At 51.1% G+C, this 24,141-nt stretch overlaps 4 protein-coding genes and 1 pseudogene across 11 annotated transcripts; 2 read left to right on the forward strand and 3 right to left on the reverse strand.

The window, feature by feature from the left end:
- Positions 1-121: 121 nt before the first annotated feature.
- On the reverse strand, positions 122-2,556 carry RNF5 (ring finger protein 5). 2 transcript variants are annotated; one of them, XM_006904617.3, is made up of 6 exons: positions 2,297-2,556; positions 1,369-1,387; positions 1,161-1,273; positions 999-1,053; positions 805-922; positions 122-703 (listed from the first exon to the last, which is right to left on the reverse strand). In XM_006904617.3, the coding sequence occupies exons 1-6, from the start codon at positions 2,434-2,436 to the stop codon at positions 606-608; spliced, it is 543 nt and encodes a 180-aa protein (XP_006904679.1). In that variant the 5' UTR covers positions 2,437-2,556; the 3' UTR covers positions 122-605. The 2 variants fall into 2 exon arrangements, with proteins under 2 accessions (XP_006904679.1, XP_015444192.1); XM_015588706.2 differs by lacking the exon at positions 1,369-1,387 and having other exon boundaries at positions 2,297-2,434.
- Positions 2,557-3,656: 1,100 nt separating this feature from the next.
- On the forward strand, positions 3,657-12,105 carry AGPAT1 (1-acylglycerol-3-phosphate O-acyltransferase 1). 3 transcript variants are annotated; one of them, XM_006904619.3, is made up of 7 exons: positions 3,657-3,783; positions 8,879-9,087; positions 9,294-9,427; positions 9,755-9,930; positions 10,093-10,188; positions 10,318-10,390; positions 10,888-12,099. In XM_006904619.3, the coding sequence occupies exons 2-7, from the start codon at positions 8,888-8,890 to the stop codon at positions 11,070-11,072; spliced, it is 864 nt and encodes a 287-aa protein (XP_006904681.1). In that variant the 5' UTR covers positions 3,657-3,783; positions 8,879-8,887; the 3' UTR covers positions 11,073-12,099. The 3 variants fall into 3 exon arrangements, with proteins under 3 accessions (XP_006904681.1, XP_015444560.1, XP_015444564.1); XM_015589074.2 differs by lacking the exon at positions 3,657-3,783 and adding an exon at positions 4,887-5,196 and having other exon boundaries at positions 10,888-12,105; XM_015589078.2 differs by lacking the exon at positions 3,657-3,783 and adding an exon at positions 4,892-5,196 and having other exon boundaries at positions 11,174-12,099.
- Positions 11,905-15,586, reverse strand: EGFL8 (EGF like domain multiple 8). Of its 3 annotated transcripts, XM_006904618.3 has the most exons (8): positions 14,088-15,586; positions 13,759-13,881; positions 13,544-13,656; positions 13,351-13,446; positions 13,076-13,246; positions 12,914-12,993; positions 12,678-12,831; positions 11,905-12,402 (listed from the first exon to the last, which is right to left on the reverse strand). In XM_006904618.3, exons 1-8 carry the CDS (start codon positions 14,186-14,188, stop codon positions 12,353-12,355), a joined length of 888 nt encoding a protein of 295 aa, XP_006904680.1. In that variant the 5' UTR covers positions 14,189-15,586; the 3' UTR covers positions 11,905-12,352. The 3 variants fall into 3 exon arrangements, with proteins under 3 accessions (XP_006904680.1, XP_024901564.1, XP_015444540.1); XM_025045796.1 differs by lacking the exon at positions 12,678-12,831; XM_015589054.2 differs by having other exon boundaries at positions 11,905-12,831.
- Positions 15,587-15,708: 122 nt separating this feature from the next.
- On the reverse strand, positions 15,709-22,755 carry PPT2 (palmitoyl-protein thioesterase 2). 3 transcript variants are annotated; one of them, XM_015589073.2, is made up of 9 exons: positions 22,582-22,755; positions 22,057-22,268; positions 21,651-21,804; positions 21,150-21,245; positions 20,954-21,061; positions 20,161-20,244; positions 19,957-20,041; positions 16,752-16,806; positions 15,709-16,531 (listed from the first exon to the last, which is right to left on the reverse strand). In XM_015589073.2, the coding sequence occupies exons 2-9, from the start codon at positions 22,237-22,239 to the stop codon at positions 16,388-16,390; spliced, it is 909 nt and encodes a 302-aa protein (XP_015444559.1). In that variant the 5' UTR covers positions 22,240-22,268; positions 22,582-22,755; the 3' UTR covers positions 15,709-16,387. The 3 variants fall into 3 exon arrangements, with proteins under 3 accessions (XP_015444559.1, XP_006904682.1, XP_024901576.1); XM_006904620.3 differs by having other exon boundaries at positions 22,057-22,247; positions 22,582-22,752; XM_025045808.1 differs by lacking the exon at positions 22,582-22,755 and adding an exon at positions 22,383-22,416 and having other exon boundaries at positions 22,057-22,247.
- On the forward strand, positions 18,921-19,039 carry LOC112479019 (annotated as a pseudogene).
- Positions 22,756-24,141: the final 1,386 nt, after the last annotated feature.

Genomic DNA, 24,141 nt, shown 5'->3' on the forward strand with positions numbered 1-24,141 from the left:
ACCCTGAGACACTTGAAGGAAAGGGCTCACCCCCATGCTTCCCCACACCACATCAAAAATCTACTCAAGGTGGGAAGAAGATGGAAGGAAGGAAGGAGGGAAGGACAAAGGTGGGCAGAGCTCCCATCAACACATCTCACCTTGTTTATTGAATTTGTAACAAAGGAGGTAGTGAGGGGAAGGAAGCACTTAAAAGTCATAACCTATACTAGAAACTGAGGAGAGAAAAATTAAGTTAATGAGAGGAAAGTCGGGGAGAGCCAGAAGGAGGCTTGCCCACCTTTCAACATCAAATCAAGAAACCTGGGGAAAGCAAAGGATGAGGAGAGAGGAGAAACAGACATTCTCTTCAGTCCATGCTCTTCTCCCAGAGCTGGGAGGTATGATTCTACTGAGTGAGCAGTTCAGGGCAGATGCTTCTCCCATCCTATGCACAGATGTCACTCTTCCTCCCCACACCCTCCTGGAGAGTGGCCATGGCTGGCCTTAGCCAGCAGAAATGGAGGGGCTGGGGTCGGGGGAGGGTCCGGGAGTAAGGAAAGGTCAGCAGGGACCCTCAATACTGATTCTTCTCTGGCTAGAGGTGGGCAGAAAGAAGACACAGCTCAAATACTGAGCAGCCAGAAAAAGAAGAAGATGGCGAGAAACAGGAAGAGGGAGTCCTGCCAGCTGGAGGCTGGGTGACCCTGTCCCAGATCCACACCTGTGGGAGAAAGGAAAGCTGCAGAAGAAGCATCCAGGGCCGGGAGGGGGCCTGGGGGGATTCAGGGGGCTCCCAGGTAGGAGCTGAGGGAAGGCTCTTACCTGTACCCCGGTGGAATGGCTCATGGGTATTGAAGACAGTGGTGAAAAATCCAAAGGGAAAAGCACCAACACCAAATGAGAAGTGAAAACCCCCAGTATCACCAAATGGCTGGAATCCCTAAGGAGGCAGAGAAAGTCAGAGGGAGATTGGGCAAGTCTTTAGCAAGGAAGAAACACAATCGGACAAGACTCACCCCTCTGCTCTCTGGAGCTGGTCGCTGGCCCTGGGGGCGGGGTGGAGTTTTCAATCTGAGGAAGAGGAGAGGAACATCAATAGGAAATGTTCTCTCCAATTCCATGCCCCACTCCCTGGGAGAAAGTCTTCCATTTTCCCTCAGCACCCTCCTCTCTCTCACCTGGGATCCTGGGACTTCTGGCTCCCTCGCCCATAAAGGGGGACAACCTTTTCTCTGCTGATCCCAGCTTTACATACTGGGCACTCTTGCCGCTCAGGCCGTGTCTCCAGCCACTGGGGGGAAAAATGAAGTGGTTTCCAGTACACAGCAGGGTCTTCCAGCTCCTAAGACCTCCCCATTTCCCTCTTCATATCCTCTGAGTACGCACCTGATGAAGACAGGGCCAACTGGATGGGGGGAAAAAAAAAGGTCAAACTAGCTACAGAAAGGAGACAAAGACCACACCTCACAGAGTTCCATCTCACCCCAATTCCCAAGTTTTACCTGCTGTTTCTTTTCATATTTTCTGCCACCTCTACCATTATAGCCAACTTGGCCTTCCTGCTTCTCTCATCCTCCAACACCTAAAGCTTCATCCTCAAGATGCTCAACCCTCTCATTTCGACACACACACACTCATCCCCTCCCTTCTCTGCCTTTCGACTTAATTTCCAGTTCTCTTCAACCACTCCTTTCCAGATCTCCTCTTACAGCCCAAGCCCCATCCTTGCCCTTATTACTCCCAAACCAAATCCCCTAAATAGCACCTTCCCCTACTGCTCCTTTTACTTTCTTCCAGGCCCAATAAAGTTCCTATTTTCACAATCTTTTAACCTCTCAAGACTGCCTCTCCACAGTGCCCTTGTCCCACGGCATACCACCCCCTTCCACGCCTCATCTGAATGTGACCCCCACATTCTCTAGGTCTTCCCCCACTCAACTGACGCGTTCCTCCCCTATCCTTTGAGTCTAATCCGTTTCCACCTGTACAGCTAAGATCCCTCACTCCTCTGGGGTAAGGTGGCTCGGGTTTCACCTGTACAGATGTGCGGTGCCCACCCTTCCGCTCCACTTCCTCTTAACACACCATATGCCCCAGCTCCTAGTTCCTATGCCTCTCCTTTCCATGGGTCGCGTCTGTACAGACTTGACCCTCCCACCCGCTCATACCCGAAAAGACGTTATATCTCTTCCTCGAGACTCACCTATGGGGTTGTGCCCTCTGATTATCCGTATGATTGTACGGTCCCCTTGCCCCCAGCCTTCCCCGTATGAAGGTGAGCCCCATTCCTTTTTGCCCCCTTCCCGACTCTCACCAGAACAGGTGGCCACACACACTGACCACAGCTTCCCGAGCAGTCTCCAGACATATATTACATTCGAAGGTCGCGCCCGCCCCGCCCCGCTCGCGGTTTGGCCCTTCGGGGCCCCCGTCCTCCTCCTCCGCTGCTGCCATGGCCAGTTCTGTTTCGCCCCCAAGTACCCTTAGTCCCCGAGAAGACACACTCAAGCCCCAACAAACGAGAAACCGCCTCCTGCTCACGATAGCTGGGGAGGCCTTAAGCTGTTTTAATCACTATTGGTCTGAGTACCTGCCAATCACGCAGGATTCAAAAGAAAGGATTGGTTCAGAGAGCAGGGATGAAGAGAAGTTTGCTCGGTCCTGCCCTTGCACAATAACTATTGGCTGATACAGTCGCAGTCGGTATGCACTGTCAAGGGATTGATAACGTCATACGTCCCGTTGCCGGGCCAGGGGAAGCTTTGTTCATCTTGGGTACTTGCCAGTCATAACCAAAGGCTAGAAGCCATTGGTTCTGGACTACATAGACCTCGCCCGCTATAAGCCCCTCTCTCTCCTTCACGTCCTCTTTCACAGAATGTCCGGATTCCTATTGGACTTTGGAGCGTATGGCTCCAAAGCAATTGATTGGCTAGAACTCGACGGAAAATGGTGGTTAGGTAAAATGCGCGTGCGCAACAGGCGGCGGGAAGGACTGAGCCAATCCTATGAGTGTTGAGCCTTCTCTGGTCTCACCCCTTCACCTCTAACTTGTCTCCATGGTGACTGCTTTACAACTGGCTGGGTTTGGGGGTTCAAAGGACTCGGCTCAGCCTCATCCGGGTCCTCTCGCTGTGGTTTTCTCTCTCTCTCTCTCTCTCTCTCTCTCTCTCTCTCTTTCTCTCTTTCTCTCTTTCTCTTGTCTCTCTCTCGGCTGATTGGGCCATTTATTTCGCCCTGATTGGCCGAGATCGGAAAAGACGGCGAAGAGCTCAGAAAAGAGGGCAAATACTAGGGTCGCAGGGTTCAAAATGGCTCCGGCCTCCTTTGGCGGTGTAGAGAGCAGAACTTGGGTCCGCCCCTACCTCTTAGGAAAGAAAGGAACAGAACTGGGATTAGCCCGAGGTTTGGATGCTGTGTGCATCGACCTGGTGTTAACTCACATTCCTCGGCTGGACGACTCAGCCCGCCCCTCTCTAGGTGATTTACAGAGCAGAGCTGAACTAAAGGCACACCCACTTTTTAAAGTGACACAGTAGAACAGAGTTAACCTCGACTCCGTTTTAAACCTTAACAGCAGAAAAGGCCTAGCTCTACCCCTTTGTGAGTGGGTGTAGAGGGACAAGCCCCGCCCCCTTTTAAGGCTACCCGGGGCGGAATGGGATTAGGCCCGCCCCTTCTTTGTAAAGTTCCCAGGAGAACTGGGGTCTTCATCCTGGGTTGGACCCCGGGATTTAGGCAAGCTGCTTCAGAGTTTGTGCCTTTGTTCTACAGTCAGTGTGGCCCAAGGAACAGAACTAGGTAACAGCCCTCCCACTACCAGTGTTCTTTACATCTTCTTCCTCAGGGCCTGTAAACTCAGGCAGGGCAAAGGTGTCTGGGGGCCGGGGACGGGGCAGGCAGCGCCTGAGGGCAGTTCACCAGCAACCAGATCAAAGGTCCCACGTGATTCAAGTGAGGAAAGGTGAGAAGTTGGAAGTTGCCAGGGCAGGGGAGGTGAGGGTTCAGGAGTTCTGTGGAGGTTTAGAAAAAGCTACTGAGAGGTGAACAAGGAAGGAGTGATGGAATGATCCTGGTAAAGGACTAATGGGAGTATGGAGAACGAGGGCTGCAGGGGGGGCTAGATACATGGCTACGAAATTAAGGAGGCATGTTTATCCCAGAAGAATCAGCATTCTTCCTCACTTTTTTTTTTCCCAAGAAAGCAACCCTAATGCCCAGTTTCCATTGTAAGAATATATGCACCCAGATTCTATGTTGGGGAGAGGGGTGGTCTCAGCTTAGGTGAGTAAAGAGACTAACAGAAAGTAGAAAAGGTACTGAGGCTAGAGTATGGAAAGACAGGGGCAAAGAGAGGGCCTGAGAGTATCCTTTCTCTTTGAAGAGGGGGTGGTGTGGAGGAGGGAGTTGGACTGCTGGGAGACAGTGATGGGGACAAAGTGCAAAGAGACCAGACTAGAGAGCTGGAGGGTGAAGTGAGGAGGTAAGATGGAGACCTGGAGGGATAAAGAGAAGTGAAGAATTCAGTGTTTGGCACATCGTAGGTGCTCGATAAGTATTTGGAATCGGGGAACTGGAAAGGGAGTCTTGGAGAAGAGTTGGACGAAAGCAGATACGGGAGTTAAGGGGAAAGGAAGAAATCGAAAAAAAGTGACAATAAGAGTGGTGATGGAGACTGAGAAGGAGGAATGGGCCAAGGAAGGAATACAGCACGAAGGGACATACAAGTCGTGTGTGCTGAAAGGAAATTTCGTGCAGCTGGAGACAGAGAAGGACAGGCAGAGCACAGCCGAGCTCTCCAGGAGCGGAGCTAGCAAGAGGAGACCGGCAGATGTGGGGAGGAGATGCCTGGATGCCTGGGAGGCGATTGGCAAAATAGGCCGCCCGTCACCGCCTCCTACTTCCTGACCAGCCCCGGAAACCAGCAGGCGTTGGGGAGGGGGGGTAAGCGGCAGCAGCAGCCCCAGCCCTTAGAGAGTCTGCAGGAAGGGAGGGTGGGAGCTAGGAGGACAACCCCCCACCATTCCTACCGCTATGGGCCCAGCCTCCCACTCCCACCTCCCCTCCATCGGCCGGGGCTAGGACACCCCCAAATCCTGTCGCCCCCGTGACACCGACACCCCGACCGAGGCAGAGACACAGCCACCCGCCACCACCGCTGCAGCAGCCTGGCTGGGGAGGGGGCCAGCCCCCCAGGCTCCCCACCCCACTGAGGTGGGGGCAGGAAAGGGATGGGAGGAGGTGGGAGGGGGTGCTGAAAGGGACATGGAGGAGAGGGTGGGGGAGAGATTGGGTCTGGGAGGGCAGACGGGAAAAGGATTGCTGCGAAAAGAATGAGACCTGACTGGGGAGAGGGTTGCTGGGGAAAGGAGACGGGGCATGAGGGAGGAATGGTGGAGACCCCGTAAATTCAGGATGGGGGTGTGGACAGGGAATCCTGGAAAGGGAATTCTTGCACCTTCCTCAATTCCTTTTCTTGCCCTTTGGCCTCACATGACTCCTGGGGGATTGTGGCATGGAGAAGGCAGTTTATTGCTCTTCTTCTCCCAACATAATTTGCTTCCTAGGAATGCTCTCAGACAGGTCTGTTTCCATCTAGGTACAGGGCCTCTTGTTTTTCAGTGGCCTTCCACACCGCTGGACCCTTACTGACACACAAGTGCCTTGTGGGGGGCTATGTTTTCTACATTGAGTCTGTGTACCTTTGACATATTCAATGGCTTGTGTGCAGCTAGGTTGTCCTATGCTGTCTATGGGTTGTGCAGAAATGGTGCGTTATTGTTATTTTTTATCACAATTACCCATTCTCATATCTTATGTCCATGTCTCAGGTCTAGTCTTGACACTTTCAAGTGTGTGTTTCATATACATATTACATCTATTATTGGTTTTACTTCTTACACATTATGTTTTTGCACATTTAGTGCATAAACATTATACCTTATATTGTTTGAGCTCACATGTTATGTCCATGGTCCCGCTATATGCAGTAGTCTTCGTGTGTGGGCTTCCATGGCTTAACTGACTAGCACATGCCCATTTTCTGATTGGATTGGCCTCTTTGCTTTTTCCCAGTCAGGGTTCACACTGCACATATGTGTGCCCTTTGCATCATATGCTGATGTGACTTGTCCAAAGCATGTGTGCTTATGGTTACACATACTATTTATTTTACTGGAAGTATATTTTGGGAGCTGTGTGCTCATTACCTATTTGGTGCTCCATTGTGTTTATAAATCCTTGGATCTTTCTATTCCAGAGAGGGTCACTTAATTTTACTCATTAGAGATGGGTAACTGGGCCTCCCCAAAGAACATCCCCATATGCTTTACCTTGCTCACATCTCTGGCCTGTTTGTCTCTTCCTGCACATTCTTTCTCTAGTGGCTGTGTGCAGTCTGTGTCCCATGGAGTTCAGTGCATTCCACAGGGTCAGTTTTGCCGTGCACATTATCCCCAACTCTGCACTGTTGGCATGTATTTGATGACAACAGCATCATCCTCTTGTGGCATGTTAATCCCCATTCTGTATGTTTCTCCTGTGTGTACAGTGGTATGTGCCTTCTTAATCTGCCTTCATTATATGGCCATGTATCGAATGTGTGTATTCAGAGTAGGTTACTATTAGTCTTGGTATGTTCACTGCTTCTGAGTGACTTTTCATAATAGTCCTCAAGAGGGTAGCTATTTTATTCATGTTCTGAACTCTCATCTCTGTGTGGGTATGTATACAGCCTTATGATCTGTACAGCAAATGTTTATGAGTGCTTTCTCTGCCTCCTTCTGTCCTGGGCATTGCAGATAAGACAGAGTCCCTGTCCTCAAGCTAAGTACAGACTAGGAAGGGAAACAGAAATGCCAGTGGGCAGTTATACACAGTGTGGTGTCAAGAACAGTGTTAAAATACAGATTGATGGACCGAACACCCAGAATTTCTGAGGTACAGTCCAAGAAGTTGCATTTTCACACTTTGAGAACCAGTGATCAAGATAAAAATGTAATGGAAACTCAGGTCTGGAGGGGTTCAGGAACACCTCCAAAATGTGCCACTGAGCTGAGTGAGGCAAATGAAAAGAAGTGGAAGGGCTTTCCAGCCAAAAGAAACAGCACGTTCATGACACGCGAGCATGAAAGATTATGGTATGTCTGAGGAACTAAAGTAAATCAGTGGGGTAAAAACGCATTTGTGGGCATGTGGCCAAAGATGTAAGCAGAAATCAACTTGTCAAGAAAAGCCTTTAGGCAAGACAGGGAAATGCCAGATTTGTGTTACAGAAAATCTCTGTGGTTGTCTGTGGAAGACTGATTGGAGAGGAAGAGTTAGGAGTCTGTTGCAAATAGTTGAGGGGAGAAACGCTGTTCTGAACTTGCAGGGGCAATGGGATGGAGCAGCTCAGAAGCCTACCATTTTAGAGCTGGCAGGCTCCTGTTTCCTGTATTGCCTGTTACCTTCATTCTTGGCAATGGGCTTACCTTTGAGCACAGCCTGTCCTGTCGTTGGAAGGGAGTGCCTTTGGCCTTGATAGGAATGACTAGTATTTGTCTAAACACAGATTTTGTGAATTGTGACCCTGCCCCCAGCCATGGGGCAGGCAAGTGGAGGAAGGAGGAAGAGCCTAGAAGGCAGGTCCTAGGTACCTGTGCCTCTTCCTCCTGAACTTTCCCAAGGCAGGTAGTGTGATGTCCCTTTGACTCTCTGCCCTCTTTTTTTCTCTTCGTGAGGCCTTACCCTCTGTTCCTGCCTGACCAAACTGCCCCCAGTGTTGTTGGAAGTGGTGGGATTTGTTTGCCTTTTTGTGGAGGCAGGATTGATGGATGTAGTTACTCCTGGTATGTCCATGGCTTTATCTGGGAATGGGGGCAGGGCACTGCCTGGGTGGAGAGAGGTTTTTCTAGGTATGCGTTTCCAATCCTTCATCTGTCACTGGGTATGATTGTAAATTTGTGTGTGTGTGTGCGAACAAGTCAATCTTTGTATGACCGTGTGTCTGTGTTTGCATTCGTGACAGAGCCTTTATTCTTGCCAGTCAGCCCTTGAGAATGTCTGTGGGTGTTTGATCACTTACACTGTATCTGCTGTGTGCTGTCTATGCACCTGTGTATATACATACAGGCGGCAGTGTGACTCGATGGTTAGGGACACAAGCTTCTTAGGTTTAAGCTAGGACTTGCTTCTCAGTAGCCATATCACCTCAGGTAAGTTATTTAACCTCTCTGTGCCTGTTTCCTGTAAAATGTAAATTTTGTGGTTTAACATAATATATGATATATAGAGACAAGGCCTCTCCAACACAAATATAATGCAAGCCACATATGTAATTTTTAATTTTCTGGTAGCTACACTGAAAAAGGTAAACAGTAACAAGGTGAAATTAATTTTAATAATATACTCTGTTGAACCCAAAAAATTGCAGTTTTAGAATTTAATCAATATAATTATTAATGGAATATTTTACATTGTATTTTTCAGTCAAAGTCTTTGAGATCTGTTGTGTATTTTACACTTCAGCACATCTCAATTTGGACTAGGCCACATTTCAAGTGCTCAGTAGCCATATGTGGCTGATGGCTGTTGTAGGTGCAGACAGCGCAGATGTAGACCATTATAAGACCCTGACCAGTGTTAGCTCTCATCTTTATTGTCCTTTTATTATCATGTATCCGACTTGTGGAAGTACAGGTCTCGTCTCTTGTCTGTCTGAATATGTGGAGCCTTCAGAGTGGGGTGGGAAACCAATCCTGAGCACCCATCCCCACTGCCCCCATCCTAAAGATGCTTCCTCGGTAGGTTTAGGTGAGAACTCTGGCCCCATCTTGTGTCTCCTGCCTTCTGTGCCTTACTTGCCCCACCTCGCTCCAGCAATCAGGCCAACTGTCCCTCGCCCCATCCCTTGCAGGTGACCAGAATGGAGCTGTGGCCAGGGGCATGGATGGTGGTGCTGCTGCTCTTCCTGCTGCTGCTCTTCGTGCTGCCCACCCTGTGGTTCTGCAGCCCCAGTGCCAAGTACTTCTTCAAGATGGCCTTCTATAATGGCTGGATCCTCTTCCTGGCTGTGCTCGCCATCCCTGTGTGTGCTGTGCGGGGACGCAATGTAGAGAACATGAAGTGAGAGCCAAGGGGTGTTGAGTAATGAGGGAATCTAAGGGTCAGAAGTGAACGGTGGATGGGGAGGGTGGAGCGTGTATAGGAGAGACAGAGGAACTGGACAAGGAAGGGGAGAGGACTGTAGATGCCCAGAAAGAGTAGGGTTAGGGGAGCTGAGGCATGGATGTCAGTTGATCCTGCTGGAACCCCTTGCTGTGACCCCATAGGATCTTGCGTTTGATGCTGCTCCACATCAAATACCTATATGGGATCCGAGTGGAGGTGCGAGGGGCTCACCACTTCCCTCCCTCACAGCCCTATGTCGTCGTCTCCAACCACCAGAGCTCCCTGGACCTGCTTGGTGAGACCCCTCATAGGACACACCTCTTCTAGCCATGCCCTTCCTCCTGGTACCTTCCTCAGGATCTCCTCCCTTAGAGGTCCTCAGCTCCCCGTCATCTGGGATGTTGCCTTCTTTCCCTGGGGTAGAACTGCCCTCATAAGCAGGGTAGTAGATTTTTAGTCACCCTTCCCTCCGCTTGGGCCATCCCGCCCCTGCCTTCCAGTCTCCCTCTCCCTTTACATCCAGGCCCTTGGTAGTGAGGGTGATGACCTGGGTGAGGTGAGCTGCCTCTTGTGACACTGTGCCTCCATCCTGATCCTCACCCCATCCCCACCTCTGTCCCAGGTATGATGGAGGTACTGCCAGGCCGCTGTGTGCCCATCGCCAAGCGTGAGCTACTATGGGCTGGCTCTGCTGGGCTGGCCTGCTGGCTGGCTGGAGTCATCTTCATTGACCGGAAGCGTACTGGGGATGCTATCAGTGTCATGTCTGAGGTCGCCCAGACCCTGCTCACCCAAGATGTGAGTCACCCTGGGGATGTGGGTGTTTGGGGGTTATGGAGTAGCCTAGTTGTAAATGAACTGATACATAGGGCCAAGGGGCCTCAGAATCTAATTACAGCATCATAACCATTTTGCGACCCCTTTATATGTGTGTCTTCCTTGACCCTCTTTCTTTCTCAGGTGCGTGTCTGGGTTTTTCCTGAGGGCACAAGAAACCACAATGGCTCCATGCTGCCCTTCAAACGTGGCGCCTTCCACCTTGCGGTACAGGCCCAGGTGATTTCTTCCTCCCCTTCTGTTGCTGTGCCCCCAGCGCCCCACCATCCTTTCATTTCTGGCAGAGGCTTGTCGTAGGGGCCTCAGAATCAGAGCTGTGTGGACTGATTATCTTTCCTCCTTCCCCAGGTTCCCATTGTCCCCATAGTCATGTCCTCCTATCAAGATTTCTACTGCAAAAAGGAGCGCCGCTTCACTTCCGGTGAGGGCTCTGAGTGGCTCTGGGATAGGGGTGGCCAGAAGGGCCATGGGAAAAGCTAGAGGGATGTCGCCATAAAGCAGGAGCAGTCAGTGAGAACTGTGAGGTGTCCACAGGATCCCCTAGTACGGCCCCACATCAGCCAATAAGTATTTATTAAGCACCCACCACACCCTGCTAGATAGGTAACAGTTGGTCCCTCAAAGAGAGGCCATTACTGTCTAGCAAGAAAGATAAGGCCTTTGTGTGCAAACCTGTAACACTCAGCAGTAAACACTAAACCTAGACAATGGGGGATGGAAGGGTGCTGTGTCTGAACCGGGGTTTGAGGAAAGCTTTGTGCAGGAGGGCCTCAAACAACTGGTGGCAACTGGCAGGCAGAGTCGGGGGAAGAGAACTGAGAGGTTGAGGGGGAATAGCAGGAAAGCTCAGAAACTGGGCCCAACCTGTGGGCAAGGGCCTGGGTAGACAGGCTCTGATGGTGCTCACCCCCCTCCCAGGGCGATGTCAGGTTCGGGTGCTGCCCCCAGTGCCCACAGAAGGGCTGACACCAGATGACGTCCCAGCTCTGGCCGACACAGTCCGGCACTCCATGCTCACCATTTTCCGGGAAATCTCCACTGATGGCAGGGGTGGTGGTGACTATCTGAAGAAGCCTGGAGGAGTGGGCGATGCCCGGCTCTGAACTCCCCTCCCATCTACCCCCACCTCCTCCACACACCTATCAGCCCAGTAGGTCCTGAAGCGGGGCCCAGCCCTCTTCCTCATTTCCCCTCTCCTCACTAGGTCTCCTCTTTGGAATCTTCAACTTCTGAAGTGAATGTCCCTGTCCCTTCCCAGCTCCCCCCATGGACTCTCTTGCCTTGGTGCAGTCTCCACTCTGACCCCACCCACCTCCTGTGCCATCGTGTTTATGGGACAGTTGCCTCCCCCTCATCTCCAGTGGCTCAACCTACACAAGGGTGGGAGCACTCCATCCTGTCCCCAGTGGACCTTCTTCCTTTGTGGTCTTCTCTCCCTCTCCACCCCACATTGGCCAGTGGACTCATCCATTCTGTGGAACAATTCCCCACGCCCACCCCCAGGTCAATGGATTCAGTGGACTCATCAGTTTGTGGGGAGGACTCATGCTGTGGCTGGAAGCTGATGCCTGGGACACTCCTCCCAGTCTCCTCCTGGGAACCTTCCTCAGCACGTTCACTCTCCCTCCCGTGGAACCTCCTATCAGTGGAGGCTGGACTCTTCTCACTAGAGGTCGCATCCCTGCCCATGCCCAGGACTGAGCATATTTCTGGATGCCAGTTTGGCCTTCACATTTCTGCTTCCCCTGTTCCCATGGTACAGTTCTTCTGTGACCCTTGCTCCACCCATCCTCCTGCAGCACCATTCTGACCAGGCGCGGGGAAGAGGCAGACATTAGGTGCTGCACTCTCTGCTCCCTGGGTTCTTGGGAAAAAGAAACTGAACCCTGGCTGGAGGGGATGGGAGGGCTTTTAATTTATTTCTCTTTCTTTTGACCGCCCCCCCCCCCAGCCAGTTTTCATTTCCTCCCTGTGGCATTAGTTACTCCCTGCCTCCTGTCCCATACCTGTGCCCACAATGGGGAGGTGGGCTGGGAGCAAAAGGAGAGGGTGGGACTCAGTTTTGTGTGGTTGGTTTTTATTAATTACTGGATAACAGCAAGGAACTGAGAATAAAGATTGAGAGAGAGATCTGGACACTTTCCGTCTGCATTTGTTAAGGAGTTGAAGAAGCGGTTCCCACCCCCAGGCTATCTGCCCTGCTAGAAGACACAGAGGCTGGCCGAGACGCACCCTGCCCTCCTCCTCTATTCAGCTCTCTGAAGTTTCCATGGTCATTCCTCCTTAGTGGCAGATAACCTTATCTGCAACTCCCCAGCTGGTGAATCCCAAAGGATTAGTGGTTTCTGTATAAATTAGGCGGCAGGATCTCTGCAGAGGTTTCTCATCTCCGCCCATTGAGGCCTGGGCCCTGGCTATTGTCCTCACAGGAGCCTGGTTAATGACAAGGAGACAGGCAGACATGTTGGCTGTCGACTGCCTCCAGCCTAGAGTTGGTTTGAGTACTGGGAAGACTGACACTCTCGGCCAACAATAAGTGAAACCACCGAGTTGGGGACGGTGCCATAAGGGGTGATGAAGTGTGGCTATCTGGGGACAATATGGGGAGAGTGAGTGTTGGGGAAGGGTTTTTGGAAAAGAGAAACAATTGGGAAGAGCTGGGGCACTTGGGGATGGGGATCCCAGGTGAGAGGAGCATGAGGACTCACAGGTGCCTAGCCTCTCCTCCAGCAGCAGCACCTGGTTGCTGAGAGACTCTATCCTGTCACCTCGGCCCCACAGCTCTGCCACTTGTTCGGGCTGCAGCTCTTCAGGTGGCATGGGCAGCACCGCTCGGACCCAGGCCCCGGCCTGCCCAGTCCACTACAAAGGAAAAGACGCCTCAGGGTGTTGAGGATGGGGCGTGCCCTGCCCAGCCGGCTTTGCCCCAGACACCCCAGCTTACCTGCTCCAGCCTCTCCAGGCGCCCACGCAGCTCACCAACCTCCCGCCTCAGGGCGCACTCATCCTGTTCCACTTCCCTAACTGGAACAAAGGAGAACGTGACCACTGCCCAGGCCCAGCCGCCGGCCTGGCCCTCCCTGCGGCCCACACCCCCTCCTATCACCTGCCACGCTAAGGATGTTGGCACTGGTTGGGGGCTTCGAGGACCCCTCTGCGCAGGTGCGCCCGTCCGTGCCCAGCACCAGGTCGTGGGGGCAGCCACAAGTGAAGCTGCCTGCCGTGTTGAGGCAATGGTGCGAGCAGAGGGTGACGCCAGTCCTACATTCATCCACGTCTAGTTACCGGAAAGAGGAGAGGGCTGAAGGGGTGGGACGGGGGCGGGCGACCTGGTGAGCGGGGAGGGCCGTGCCACCGCTGGGGGAGGGCCAGCCAACTCACCCACGTGACAGTGCTTCCCACCCCAGCCCGGGGTGCACTCGCACTGGTCCGGGCGAATGCAGACGCCTCCGTTCATGCAGGGCTTGGCGCAGATGGCTGCAGGCGCAGGAAGGGTCGTTTGGAACGCGGCGCCTCCAGCTCCCAAGCCCCGCGGGGCGCTCCTCCCCCTAGGCCCAGGAATAGCCAGCCTCACCTTCATCACAAGTGAGCGCCCCTGGATGCTGCTTTTTCCAGCCCTGGCAGCACAGGGCGTGGGTCTGCCGCACCTCCCTCCTTACCTCCCGCCACGCCACGCGGTAAGTGGTCCTGGAACACAGCGCCCGGCTCTGGACCCTGGTATATGGGTCCTGGTTGGGGTTCTTGGGGTTCCTCTTGAAACACCCAAAATCCAGGTTCCCCATCTCTCACCTGTAGGTGCTACAGACGCGCCTTCCAGCGCACAGTGTCAGATAGGGCTTATACACCGGTTGGCTGTAGGACTCGTTGTAACGGAGTGGGACCATCAGCGTCTGCTTGGAGCAGACCCTCTGGCTGCACTCAAGCAGAAGAAGGTGGGAGACATTGAGTGGGCCAGACCCTGGAAAGTCCCAGGTCCCAGGTCCCTCTACACTGAGACTCCGCCCTTCCTCCAGGTGACAGCCTTACCCCCATTCTAAACTTGTTCTGCCACCTGTGAAGCCCCACCCCCAGCAGGTTTCCTGAAGACCTCACCCTGGCCCCACCCACTCTATTGTCACCTCTCTTTGAGGGATCCACCCTTGGACCCTTCGCTTGACATCAGTTGGAGAAGAAATGAGAGTCCACCTAAGAGAGTGCACAGCTCAGCCCTGGACCCCATGATTCTCGACACCAGACTGCCAGCTGCAGGCAAGAAGAGATTAATGAAGGCTCTTCCCCTCTCCTATTAACTTTTCCAGCTCCAGCCCCTCGAAGAGCAGTCCGCTGGTGCCCTCTAAGGGTGACAGGATATTCATTTGTACGCACTTGCACTAGTCACCAGGATTGTCAACACTTGCATGTACATTTAACTAACACTACCCCTTTCGCACATCATGGTCCATGCAGCATCATACTCCTTCCACCTCCCCTCTACACACACACAGTTAACCCTTCCCTCATGACCTTCCTATCTCTAACATGCCCTCTTCTACCTTAATCTTCCTACCTTCAAAACCTCAAGTATTCGCCCTACATCCTTTCCTTCCTTGCACATAAACCCACACCTGGAAACTCCACACCTTAAACACATTTCTACTCCCCTCACACACCCACTCTAATCACACAGACCCCTCGCTCAGACAACACCCCCCAACTCAACACTCACTCTGTGGCTCGGAATGACCCCTTCTCTTTCCCCATTGACATTCTCTCCCCACCTGCCTTTTCCTCTTGCCCCGAGACTTCAAGCCTACCAGCCTCAGCAGCAGCAACTCGGACTGGTGGGCAGGCTGGGCAGCTCCAAAGGATAGGAGGGGCTGGGCTAGACAGAGTCCTCCCATTCCTGCCCCCTCCCACAAGCCTCCTCTATAGCTCCAGCTTGGTCAGCTCAGTAGGGTTCAAGTCCCACTGGCAAAGGGCCCCCTATAAGTATCTTCCCAACCTTCTGAGGCCCCTTATTTCTGGACACCCTCCCCCAAATGAGCAGACTGGCTCTATAACACCAGTACCCTTGGCCCATGCCTCCTTCCTTCAACTTAACACAGACTCGGGGAGAATTGTGGGGCAGGGAGAGAGACAGAGCTGGGAGAGAACAAAGTGGGCTCAGGTCATGGGAGAAATGGCAAGATCAATTGGGGAAAGAAAGAAGGGCAGGTCATCACAGAGGGCAGGGGGCAGCCCAGGGCACTAAGGAGAAAACTGATCCCATTTCTCGGTGACATTTCTTAGGGCCTGGTGGGGCAGAATTGAGTCAGCCACCACCACTCCATGTCAGAGCAGACAGGGCCCTATTGTCTCTACCAAAATTCGTTCTTTCAACGAAGAGGAGGCTCATTGTTCAGCCCCTCACCCAGCTCTGGCCTATGAAGGTCAAAAAGGGGCTCAACAAAATGCCCACCCTGACCCTTAGCCCCATTGTCTAGCCTGGGGGTGGCAGACACATTCCATCCATGAGGCTGGGGCAAAAACCACTGAAGCCATGGGCTCAGCCCCCCCAATCCTAGGCTGGGACAGGAAGAGAATTGTCCTTAACAGGAAAGAACCCACAGAGAATCAGGAACCCACACAAAATGGGCATTGAGAGAGCGGAAACACCAAGGGGGGGGTCCCACCCCAGACCTGGCATCCGGGCCTTGGGCTCTCCATCCCCACCCTCTTTGAAAATGAATCCCCTTCATCTGGAAATGAGCCAAGCTACACTGAGGAAATGGAATTTTATTTCCATAAATATAGGGGTAACACCCATTCTAGGGTAGCTAAAAGGGGTTAGGGCCTCAAACTAGGCTCCTAGGGGTACCCCAACACTGAACATAGGGACTGGGGGATCCCCAAACCTGAGATGGGCCTTGCAGGCCACAGATATTCCCCAACACTGACACTTTAAGAATGGAAGTGTCCCCATAGGGGAGCCTCAGAACCCCACTCTCATGGGTAGTCTTTCTTGGGAGTTGGGAGGGCAGATGACAGGGGAGTTCAGAGGAAAAGGGAACGTGGCAAGAATAGAAGCTAAAAATGTCCTGAGTGGCCTGAAAGGAGACCCCTGTGTTAGGCAGGGGCTGGGTTCTCCTCCTATATAGCCAGAGATGGAGAAGCAGCAGCAAAAGCAGCCACAAGTTAAAAACCTGGTTTCTCACTTCCCAACCTCAACCTTGGGAGGATGGGAGAGCATGGAGCAACCCCCAGATGAAGACATGAGGTGAGGAGGACCAGGATTTGTCATTCGAGGAGCAGAAGAAGGGGGTCCTGGGAGCCCTGGTTGGTGAGGGCAGTGTGGGAGCAATGACGCGTTCATAGGCACAGCAGAGCCTGACATCTGCTTTCCAAGGCCACCACTTGGTCTCTGAGCCAGGTTGTTCCTGGGGGATCCCTGGGGACATCCTCAGGAGAGCCAAGGTTCAATGCAGGTTTCATAAAGGGTGCGGTTGGAGTGCCAGGCTGTGTGGGCAATCCCAGCCATTGGACACCTCACTATGGCCCCCCGGGCCAAGAGAGTCTTCAACCCAAAAGAATCCCGCAGATAAACCTTCAAGGCAAGTGAAGGGGAACGGAAGAAAGACAAAGGGAGAGATAAAGTGAGTTCTTGCTGGTATCCCAGGCTCCCTGCCCACAGGGTGAACCCTTCAGCTTATGGGTCAGTGGCAGGGAGGGCTACAGGTTGAGGTGGGACGGGGCATGAAGACAAGAAGAGGGCAGGGCAGGGGCGTGGCGGGGGGGGGCAGGGGCAGTGAATCCCAGAGACTCACCAATTGCTCCTCCATCTCCAAGACCGTCTCATTTGCATCATAGAAACCGAAGAAGCTACAAAGAGATTGGGGGAGGGGGGAGGGGCGGAGGGTTATCAGGATAGCTGGAGAGAAAACCAAGGTGGGCTAGGGCCCTTTAGGAACTCAAAGCCTGTTGGGAAGACAGGCAGCAGGGAGGACACTCAAAATATTTAACTGGACATCATGTACCTCATGAGGTGATGCCCTGAGGATACAGCATCACTTCTGCCAAATTCCTGTCAAAAATGCCTAATCTGAATCTAATCATGAGAAAATAGCTGGCCTATAGTTTCAAAAATATGCCACAGACAAAGACTGAGGATGTATTCCCAGATTAAGAGACTAAAGAGACATGACAGCTAGATGCAACGCAGGACCCTGGAATGGATGATCTTGCACTGAATTTTGTTTTTCTAAAAAGACAATTAGAAAAATTTGAATAAGGTCTATAGAGTACCATATCAATGTTAATTTCCTGATTTTGATAATTGTATTGTGGATATGTAAAACAGTGTCCTGTACATAGGAAAAACACAGACATACTAAAGTTTTAGGGGTAAAGAGACATTATGTCTACAACCCACTCTCAAATGGCACACACACACACAGACACACACAGAGATGATGCTGACGTAAACATGGTAAAATGTTAACATTTGGGAAATCTAGGTGAAGAGTGTACAAGACTGCTTTGTACTACTTTGGTAACTTCTTAAATATGAAGTTATTTCAAAATAAAAAGGTCTTAAATTTTTCTTAGTTAAGGATATTTGACATAGACACTGAGTGGACACGGCCCATGAATAACTTGAACAGATGCCAATAACATTAAGTCCAATGGGCTACAGAAGCAAAGATGGGAAGCCACTGCACTAGTTTTAGGTTTCCCAGCAATGACCCTGAACTAGGAAAGCCTGTCCTAGGCAAAGGGAATGGCAAGAGCAAAGGCACAGAGGCGAGGCACAGCTGGGTACATGAGGGAGTTGGGTTGGAGACCTGGAGGCCATGTTGAGGGGCTAGATTTCATAAAGAGCATTAGGGACACACAAACCTACATTTGAACTCCAGCTCTGCCATACACACAATGTGTGCAGCTGAGCTTGTTATGTATCCCCTTTGTCCTATATAAGAAATACCTCCTTTGTAGAGAGGAAATAAAACACTGTGGTTAAGACAGATAGTCTGACTTCACCACTTACTATGAGCGTAGGCAAATTAATCTCTTTGAATCCAAGTTTCCTAATATGTAAATGAGGATAATAGTAATCACTCATAGGGTTGTGAGGATTAAATGAGCTTTATTTGAAAAGTGTCTTGGGACATAAAAGGTGCTATATAACAGCTATTACTACCTTCATAGGGTTGTTGTAGATCTGAAATGAAATATAAACAAATCTCATCTCTTACTGTTATTATAATGGATGTTACTCCTTCACTCAAAACCCTCCAATGCCTTCCCATTTCACTCAGGATAAAAAGTCAAAGGTTGTGGTTGCCGAGGGCTGGGGGGAGGCAGGGATGAGGAGTTAGGGTTTAATGGGTATGGTATTTCAGTTTGAGAAGAAAACAAAAGTTCTGGAGATGGATGGTGCAGATGTTACACAATAATGTACTTGATGCCACTGAACTATACATTTTAAAATGGTACGTTTTATGTTCTGTATATTTTAGAGAAAAAAAAAAAGAAATCAAGGGCCTAACTTTGCCTACAAAGGCTCTACATAACTGGCTCCATTTCCCTTTCAACCTCCTCTTCCCAGCTCCTTGCACTCTAGCCACACTGGCCTCCTTGTTCCTCACTCTGCCACAGGGCCTATGCAGGAGCTACTTCTCCCTTGGTTGTTCTTCCCCCAGATTGTTGCACAACTCCTTCATTTCCTTCAGTCTCTGCTCAAATGGCATATCTTCCAGGAGAAGTTCTCTGGCCACTAACTAAAATAGGCTCCAGTCATCTTCTAATCCAGGGGTCCCCAATCCCCGGGCCATGGACTGATACTGGTCCGCGGCTTGTTAGGAACCGGACCACACAGCAGGAGGTGAGTGGCGGGCTAACGAGTGAAGCTTCATCCGTATTTGCAGCTGCTCCCAAGAGCTAACATCATGGCCTCAGCTCCACCTCAGATTGTCAGGCATTAGATTCTCATAGGAGTTTATGGCCATGCTACCCTGAGCAAACCCAATCCCGTCTGATCTTGGAAGCTAAGCAGGGTGGGGCCTGGGTAGTGCTTGGATGGGAGACTACCTAGGAAGGCCAGGTGCTGTAGGCATAAAAAAAAATAAGAGATTATAAGCTGACAAGGTCCTTGCAATCTGTGAGGTCAACCAAGGGTTGCCTCACCTAAAAAATTAATTAATTAATTAATTTAAAAAAAAAAAAGAAAAGATTCTCATAGGAGCACCAATCCCTGGTATGGAAAAGTTTGGGGACTGCTGCTCTAATCCCTTCCCCTGCCTTATTTTATTACCACCTGACATATATATTTACATTTATTATCTGTCTCCCCTACTAGAATGTAAGCTACGTAACAGCAGGGACTTCTCTTTCACTTACAGCTGCATTCCCAGGGCCTAGAACAGTGCCATGGCACATAGTGCTCAATGAGTATTTGAGCGACTAAAGTAGATCAGGTAACATTTCAGATCACTCATGATGATCTGTAACAGAGACATACATGTAGTGCCATGGAGCCATGGATTTTCCTGAGGAATGGGATGGAAGGAATGAGTATGGAGTCTATTACAGTAGTCCAGGTAAGTAAAAGAGGTGGTAGAAATGTGATAAAATGACATGGAACTATCTACACATATTATACCAATGTCAGTTTCCTGATATTATGCTTATAGTTACATGGGATGCAACCACTGGGGAAACTGGATGAGAGATAGACAGAACCTATCTAAACCATCTTCAATTTCCTTTAAAGCCATAATTAATTCAAAGTTAAAAGTTTTTACAAAACAGGGGTGGTAGGGATGGAGAGGAAGTAGAGTCAGCAGGACTTAGTAACTGGCTAGATACAAGGGGCTGGGGGATGACTCCTAGGTTTTGGTTTTGGATGGCAGGATAAATGGAGGGTGGAGGACATTAGCTGTACAGTGAGAACAGTTTTAGGCACAAGGTGAAGACTGGTGGGGGTTAGGGGCTATTCTTAGCCAATCTTCAAGCCACACAGTCCCTTATTACCTGGACTGCCAGGGGGTAATAACACCATCATCAGGGCCCCCAATCAGCACAAGGTAGCCCACGCGAAGAAAGTTCTTCCGCCATGCTGCAGGTTGGGTAGAAGAAAGCCTGAGTCAGTCACAGGGGTCAGGCCAATTTGGAGAGGGGAACACAGCGGGTTAGAAAAGCAGAAAATGGGACACAAAAAGGAGCCTGGGGTCTCACCAGTGGCATTGGGATGATCTCTTTCACCATTGATCAGGGCCAGGAAGCTGCTGGCATTGAGGTACAAGTCATCGTGGTGGGGGTCTGGATACAAACAACATTTAGAAAGATAGAAAAACAGGGAGAGGTAAGACCTGAGCTGAAAGACCACTCATAGACAAAGTGAATAGTAATATAATGTAGCAACAATAATAATTGTAAACCTGATAGCAATGACCTTTATCTAGCACCTACTATGAGCCAGGTACCGTTCAAAGTACATTACATTCATTAATTTCTTTAATCCTCACAACCACCCTATAAGGTAAATGCTATATTATTTTACAGATGAGGAAAACTGAGCCACAGGAAGGTTAAGCAACAACCAAAGTCAGGGTTAGGCAAAAACTACATAGTATTTGTATACTATGACCCATTGGCCAAATCTAGCCCCCTGCTTGTTTCTGTAAATAAAGTTTTATTGGAACACAGATACTCATTCATTTCATATGGTGTAGGCTGCTTTCACACTAGTATGCCAGAATTGAGTAGTTGACAGAGTCTACATGGCCTGCAAAACTAAAAATATTTACTATCTGGCCCTTCAGTGAAAAAGTTTGCCAACCTCTGAACCAAATTATTTTCTGAAACAATAGGTGATACTCATAAAGCATTTTGAACAGTGCCTGTTTACAGAGTAAATATAAGTTATCATTATTATTATTGATGTTTCTTATGGTAGAGGGGGGAGCAGCAGGCCTTACTCTCCAGGGTACCCTCTCCATGAAGACCGAATTTAGCATCCCCTACTCACCATGCCAGTAGTTACATATGGAGAATTCCTGGCCCCAGGGGCTATAGCAGATCCGGTAGAGGTTAGACCTCATGGAGGTAGGGAACAGCCACTTCAAGTAGTCAGTGTCTGGCAAGAGAACAGCAATGCCAAGTGGCCCCAAACCTTTGTGCCTTCAAAGCTCGGGGCCCCTATGGAACCCACAGGACCCACTTACCTCCATACTGTCCCATCTGTGGAGAGGAGAGAGAGATGAAAGAATCTACATTGTGCTCATCCATCACAGAGAGCAGTGCCCGGCACACCAGACCCCCTGTAGACGAAACATTACAACGTACAAAAAGAAGACCGAGGCCCAGAGAATGAAGGCACAACCTGTGGCAAAAAGTCCCACATCATGTAAGTGACAGAGCCAGAATTAGATTCTGGGTCTTCTGACTCTAACTCTAGGGTGCTTTTTATTGCCCCACTATCCCTTAGGTCCAAGAAACACGGGTATTGGGGAAAGAAGGGGGGCAGTGATGCTGCGAGCCTCCCTCCCATTCAGGACACACACTGAGATGAGACTCTGGTGCTGTGGGGAGTCAGAAAAGGTGGGCTCAGGCACTAGGGCCCTGGCTGCAGCAATGTGGTTCAGAAAAGGGGGCACTAGGAAGTGTCCCTCAGATAAGAATCAAGCTTCAGAGAGTGCTTAGGAGTTTGGGGGAGAGGCACCTACCCTGTGAGTAGCAGATGAGATGCACTCCTTGAGGGGCCTTTGCCATGATGGGGGCCACAGCCTCTCGGAACCCTTGCACCTGTTCCCACAGTGGCCTCAAGCTCTCTCTCCCATCGAAGAGATCGAGCACTGTCACCACAGTCCCAGGGTGTGTCTGTAGGAAGGGGACAATGCTGCAACCAGAGATGGACTATGAAGCCCCTTCACACCACCCCCGATCAGCACCCACTTGCTTATTGTGCCCTGCTAGAACCAGGGATCTCGTCCCTCACCCAACTCTCCCCACGCCAGCACCAGCTCCAAAGGAAGGAATCGGCCCAGAGGGGCGACTTTCAGTTCCGCATTCTCCCTCCCCAGCCACTGTTGACGCCTCCAGCTCCCCACAACCAAGTGCCTGCTGCCAGACCTCGTTGATGTATTCCAGCAGGTGGCGGAAGCTGTATGAGCTGTCAAAGAGCCCGTGCACCACGATGACCGGCTTGTAGGAAGCGCGATGGGGCGCGGGGGCTGCATGCGACGGCAGCAGTAGGAAGGGCAGCAAGAGCAGGATCCCCGCCGAGGGGAGCCGTGGCCCCCGGAGCCCTAGCATGCTCTCGCCTGAGAAGAAGCGATGAGGGCCTGTGAGAGAGATGACAACGTCCCCTCCTCTCGGAACAGACAAGGGGCAATCAAGCCTCCCACACCCGTGCCCACACCAGGTCCTTGTCAGGAGCTAGCCAACTTTTAACTTACTCCAGTCCTCTCTCCAGCAAACACACCCCCTACCGGGTAGACGCACCAACGTGCACCCGAAGCCCCGCCCCCAACTCAGCCAGGACCCCTAGGCCCAGGATCTTCTCTAAAGCATGATCCTAGCTATGCACAACCCAAGGTTTTGCAAGAAAGACCCCTGAGCTGCAGCGCAGGTCTCCTGGAGAGTGCAAACTCCCACCTGGCCTGGCGCCGAAGCCTCACTCCGCCTGCTGTTCACTTCTCCCTTAGTCTGGAACCCATGGGGGAGGGGAAAGTGGTGAGAACAGCGCAGGGGAATGACGGATAGGAGAGGGGCGGCTGCTTGGGGTCGCGCTCAGCCGTCACGTCCGGGGCTTTCCCTGGCAACCGTGCCAGCGTCCCCAGCAACGCAGGCCCGGGACCGGAGGGGCAGTGGAACTTTCCACTGTGCTCTAGGAGCAGGGGGAGGAAATAAGCGGAGCGATCCATTTAGACCGGTGAGGAGAGAAAGAAGCAGCAAAGAGATCCTGGGAATAGAGAGAAAGCCTCTCCAGGCCTCGCTATACCCAGGATTCCGATTTCACCGCCTGGATTCGCTGAACTTCCCAATTCTAGGGTCCCGCTCCGCAGCGGAACCCGGTGTTCTCTTTCGGCAGAGAAGAGCTGGGGGAATGCCTGGGGAAAGGCAGTCCTTCGCACTTCGTCGTCCGCCTGCTGAGGGCTGGACCCAGTCCTAGCAGACCCCACCCCACCCCACCCCACGCCACCCCTGCCATCCTGCCTCAGATCAGCCTCTTACAACTCTTCATTCTGAAGTGCGTGTAGTGCCCTTGTCTCCAGAGACTCGGAGAGTCCTCGAGGCCCTTCGGGCTAAAAGAGCAGTCTGGCCCAGTTTCTCCTGCCCTGCTCTACTCAGCTCCCCATAAATGATCCACCCCCAAGGGGCGGAGGGCCCCTGAAGCAGCACTGACTCACACTTGTTAGCCTGGTTTGACTAGACTTTCAATCTGAGCGACCCCCACAATCCAGCTTTTAGCAGGGAGCTCCTGTGGGCGGCTCCCTACCCAAACCCTCCCACCCAGTCCAGACTTCCAAGCTCCAGGCATTCCCCCATCTCTCCAGACCCAATACACATGAGGAATAGAGTGAAGAAATTAAATGGACTCACTATAGCCAAGCTGCTAAATTACTATAATCAAGTAGGTTTCGGTATGAAGAAACGATTCTATCCTTGTTTTAACTTAAACTTTTGAACTTCTCAGTCCTGTGTCAATGCCTGCATACGCATCAGACCTCCAGATAATGTTCTGATTACCCTCTGAAGGACTAAGGAAAGAACCTTCAGATACCGGACTACCTGACATCTATCATCCAGACCACTGGTCATTTCCAGGATTAGCATCCTAGATCAATCCAGAGGCTAAGAATGCAAAACTGATTCTTCTCAAGAATATACTTTTTACTGTAAGATCTCAGCTTTTCTTTCTTCTTCAGAACACTCTGGATATTGCCTAATTGTGTTAACCTATTTATAAACCCTAAGACCCTTGAATAAATCTTTGTCACTTATTTTTAGCAAAGCCTCCAGACTCTTTTTGAGTTCGTTGGACACCCAGGTGCGCCATTAGGGCTTTTACTTAGCATTTAAACATATTTCCCTTGAGAAAACAATTTTCCAGCTTGTCTGAATCCCTCCCTTTGTCCACAGAGTCTTTGCCAGTCTAAAGTCTCTTCCAATAAAACCAATTTGAGCCCTGAGTTGTGCAGAATGAGGATGAGA

This window comes from Pteropus alecto, unplaced genomic scaffold (assembly GCF_000325575.1).
Source record: "Pteropus alecto unplaced genomic scaffold, ASM32557v1 scaffold400, whole genome shotgun sequence".
NCBI classification, from domain to species: domain Eukaryota; kingdom Metazoa; phylum Chordata; class Mammalia; order Chiroptera; family Pteropodidae; genus Pteropus; species Pteropus alecto.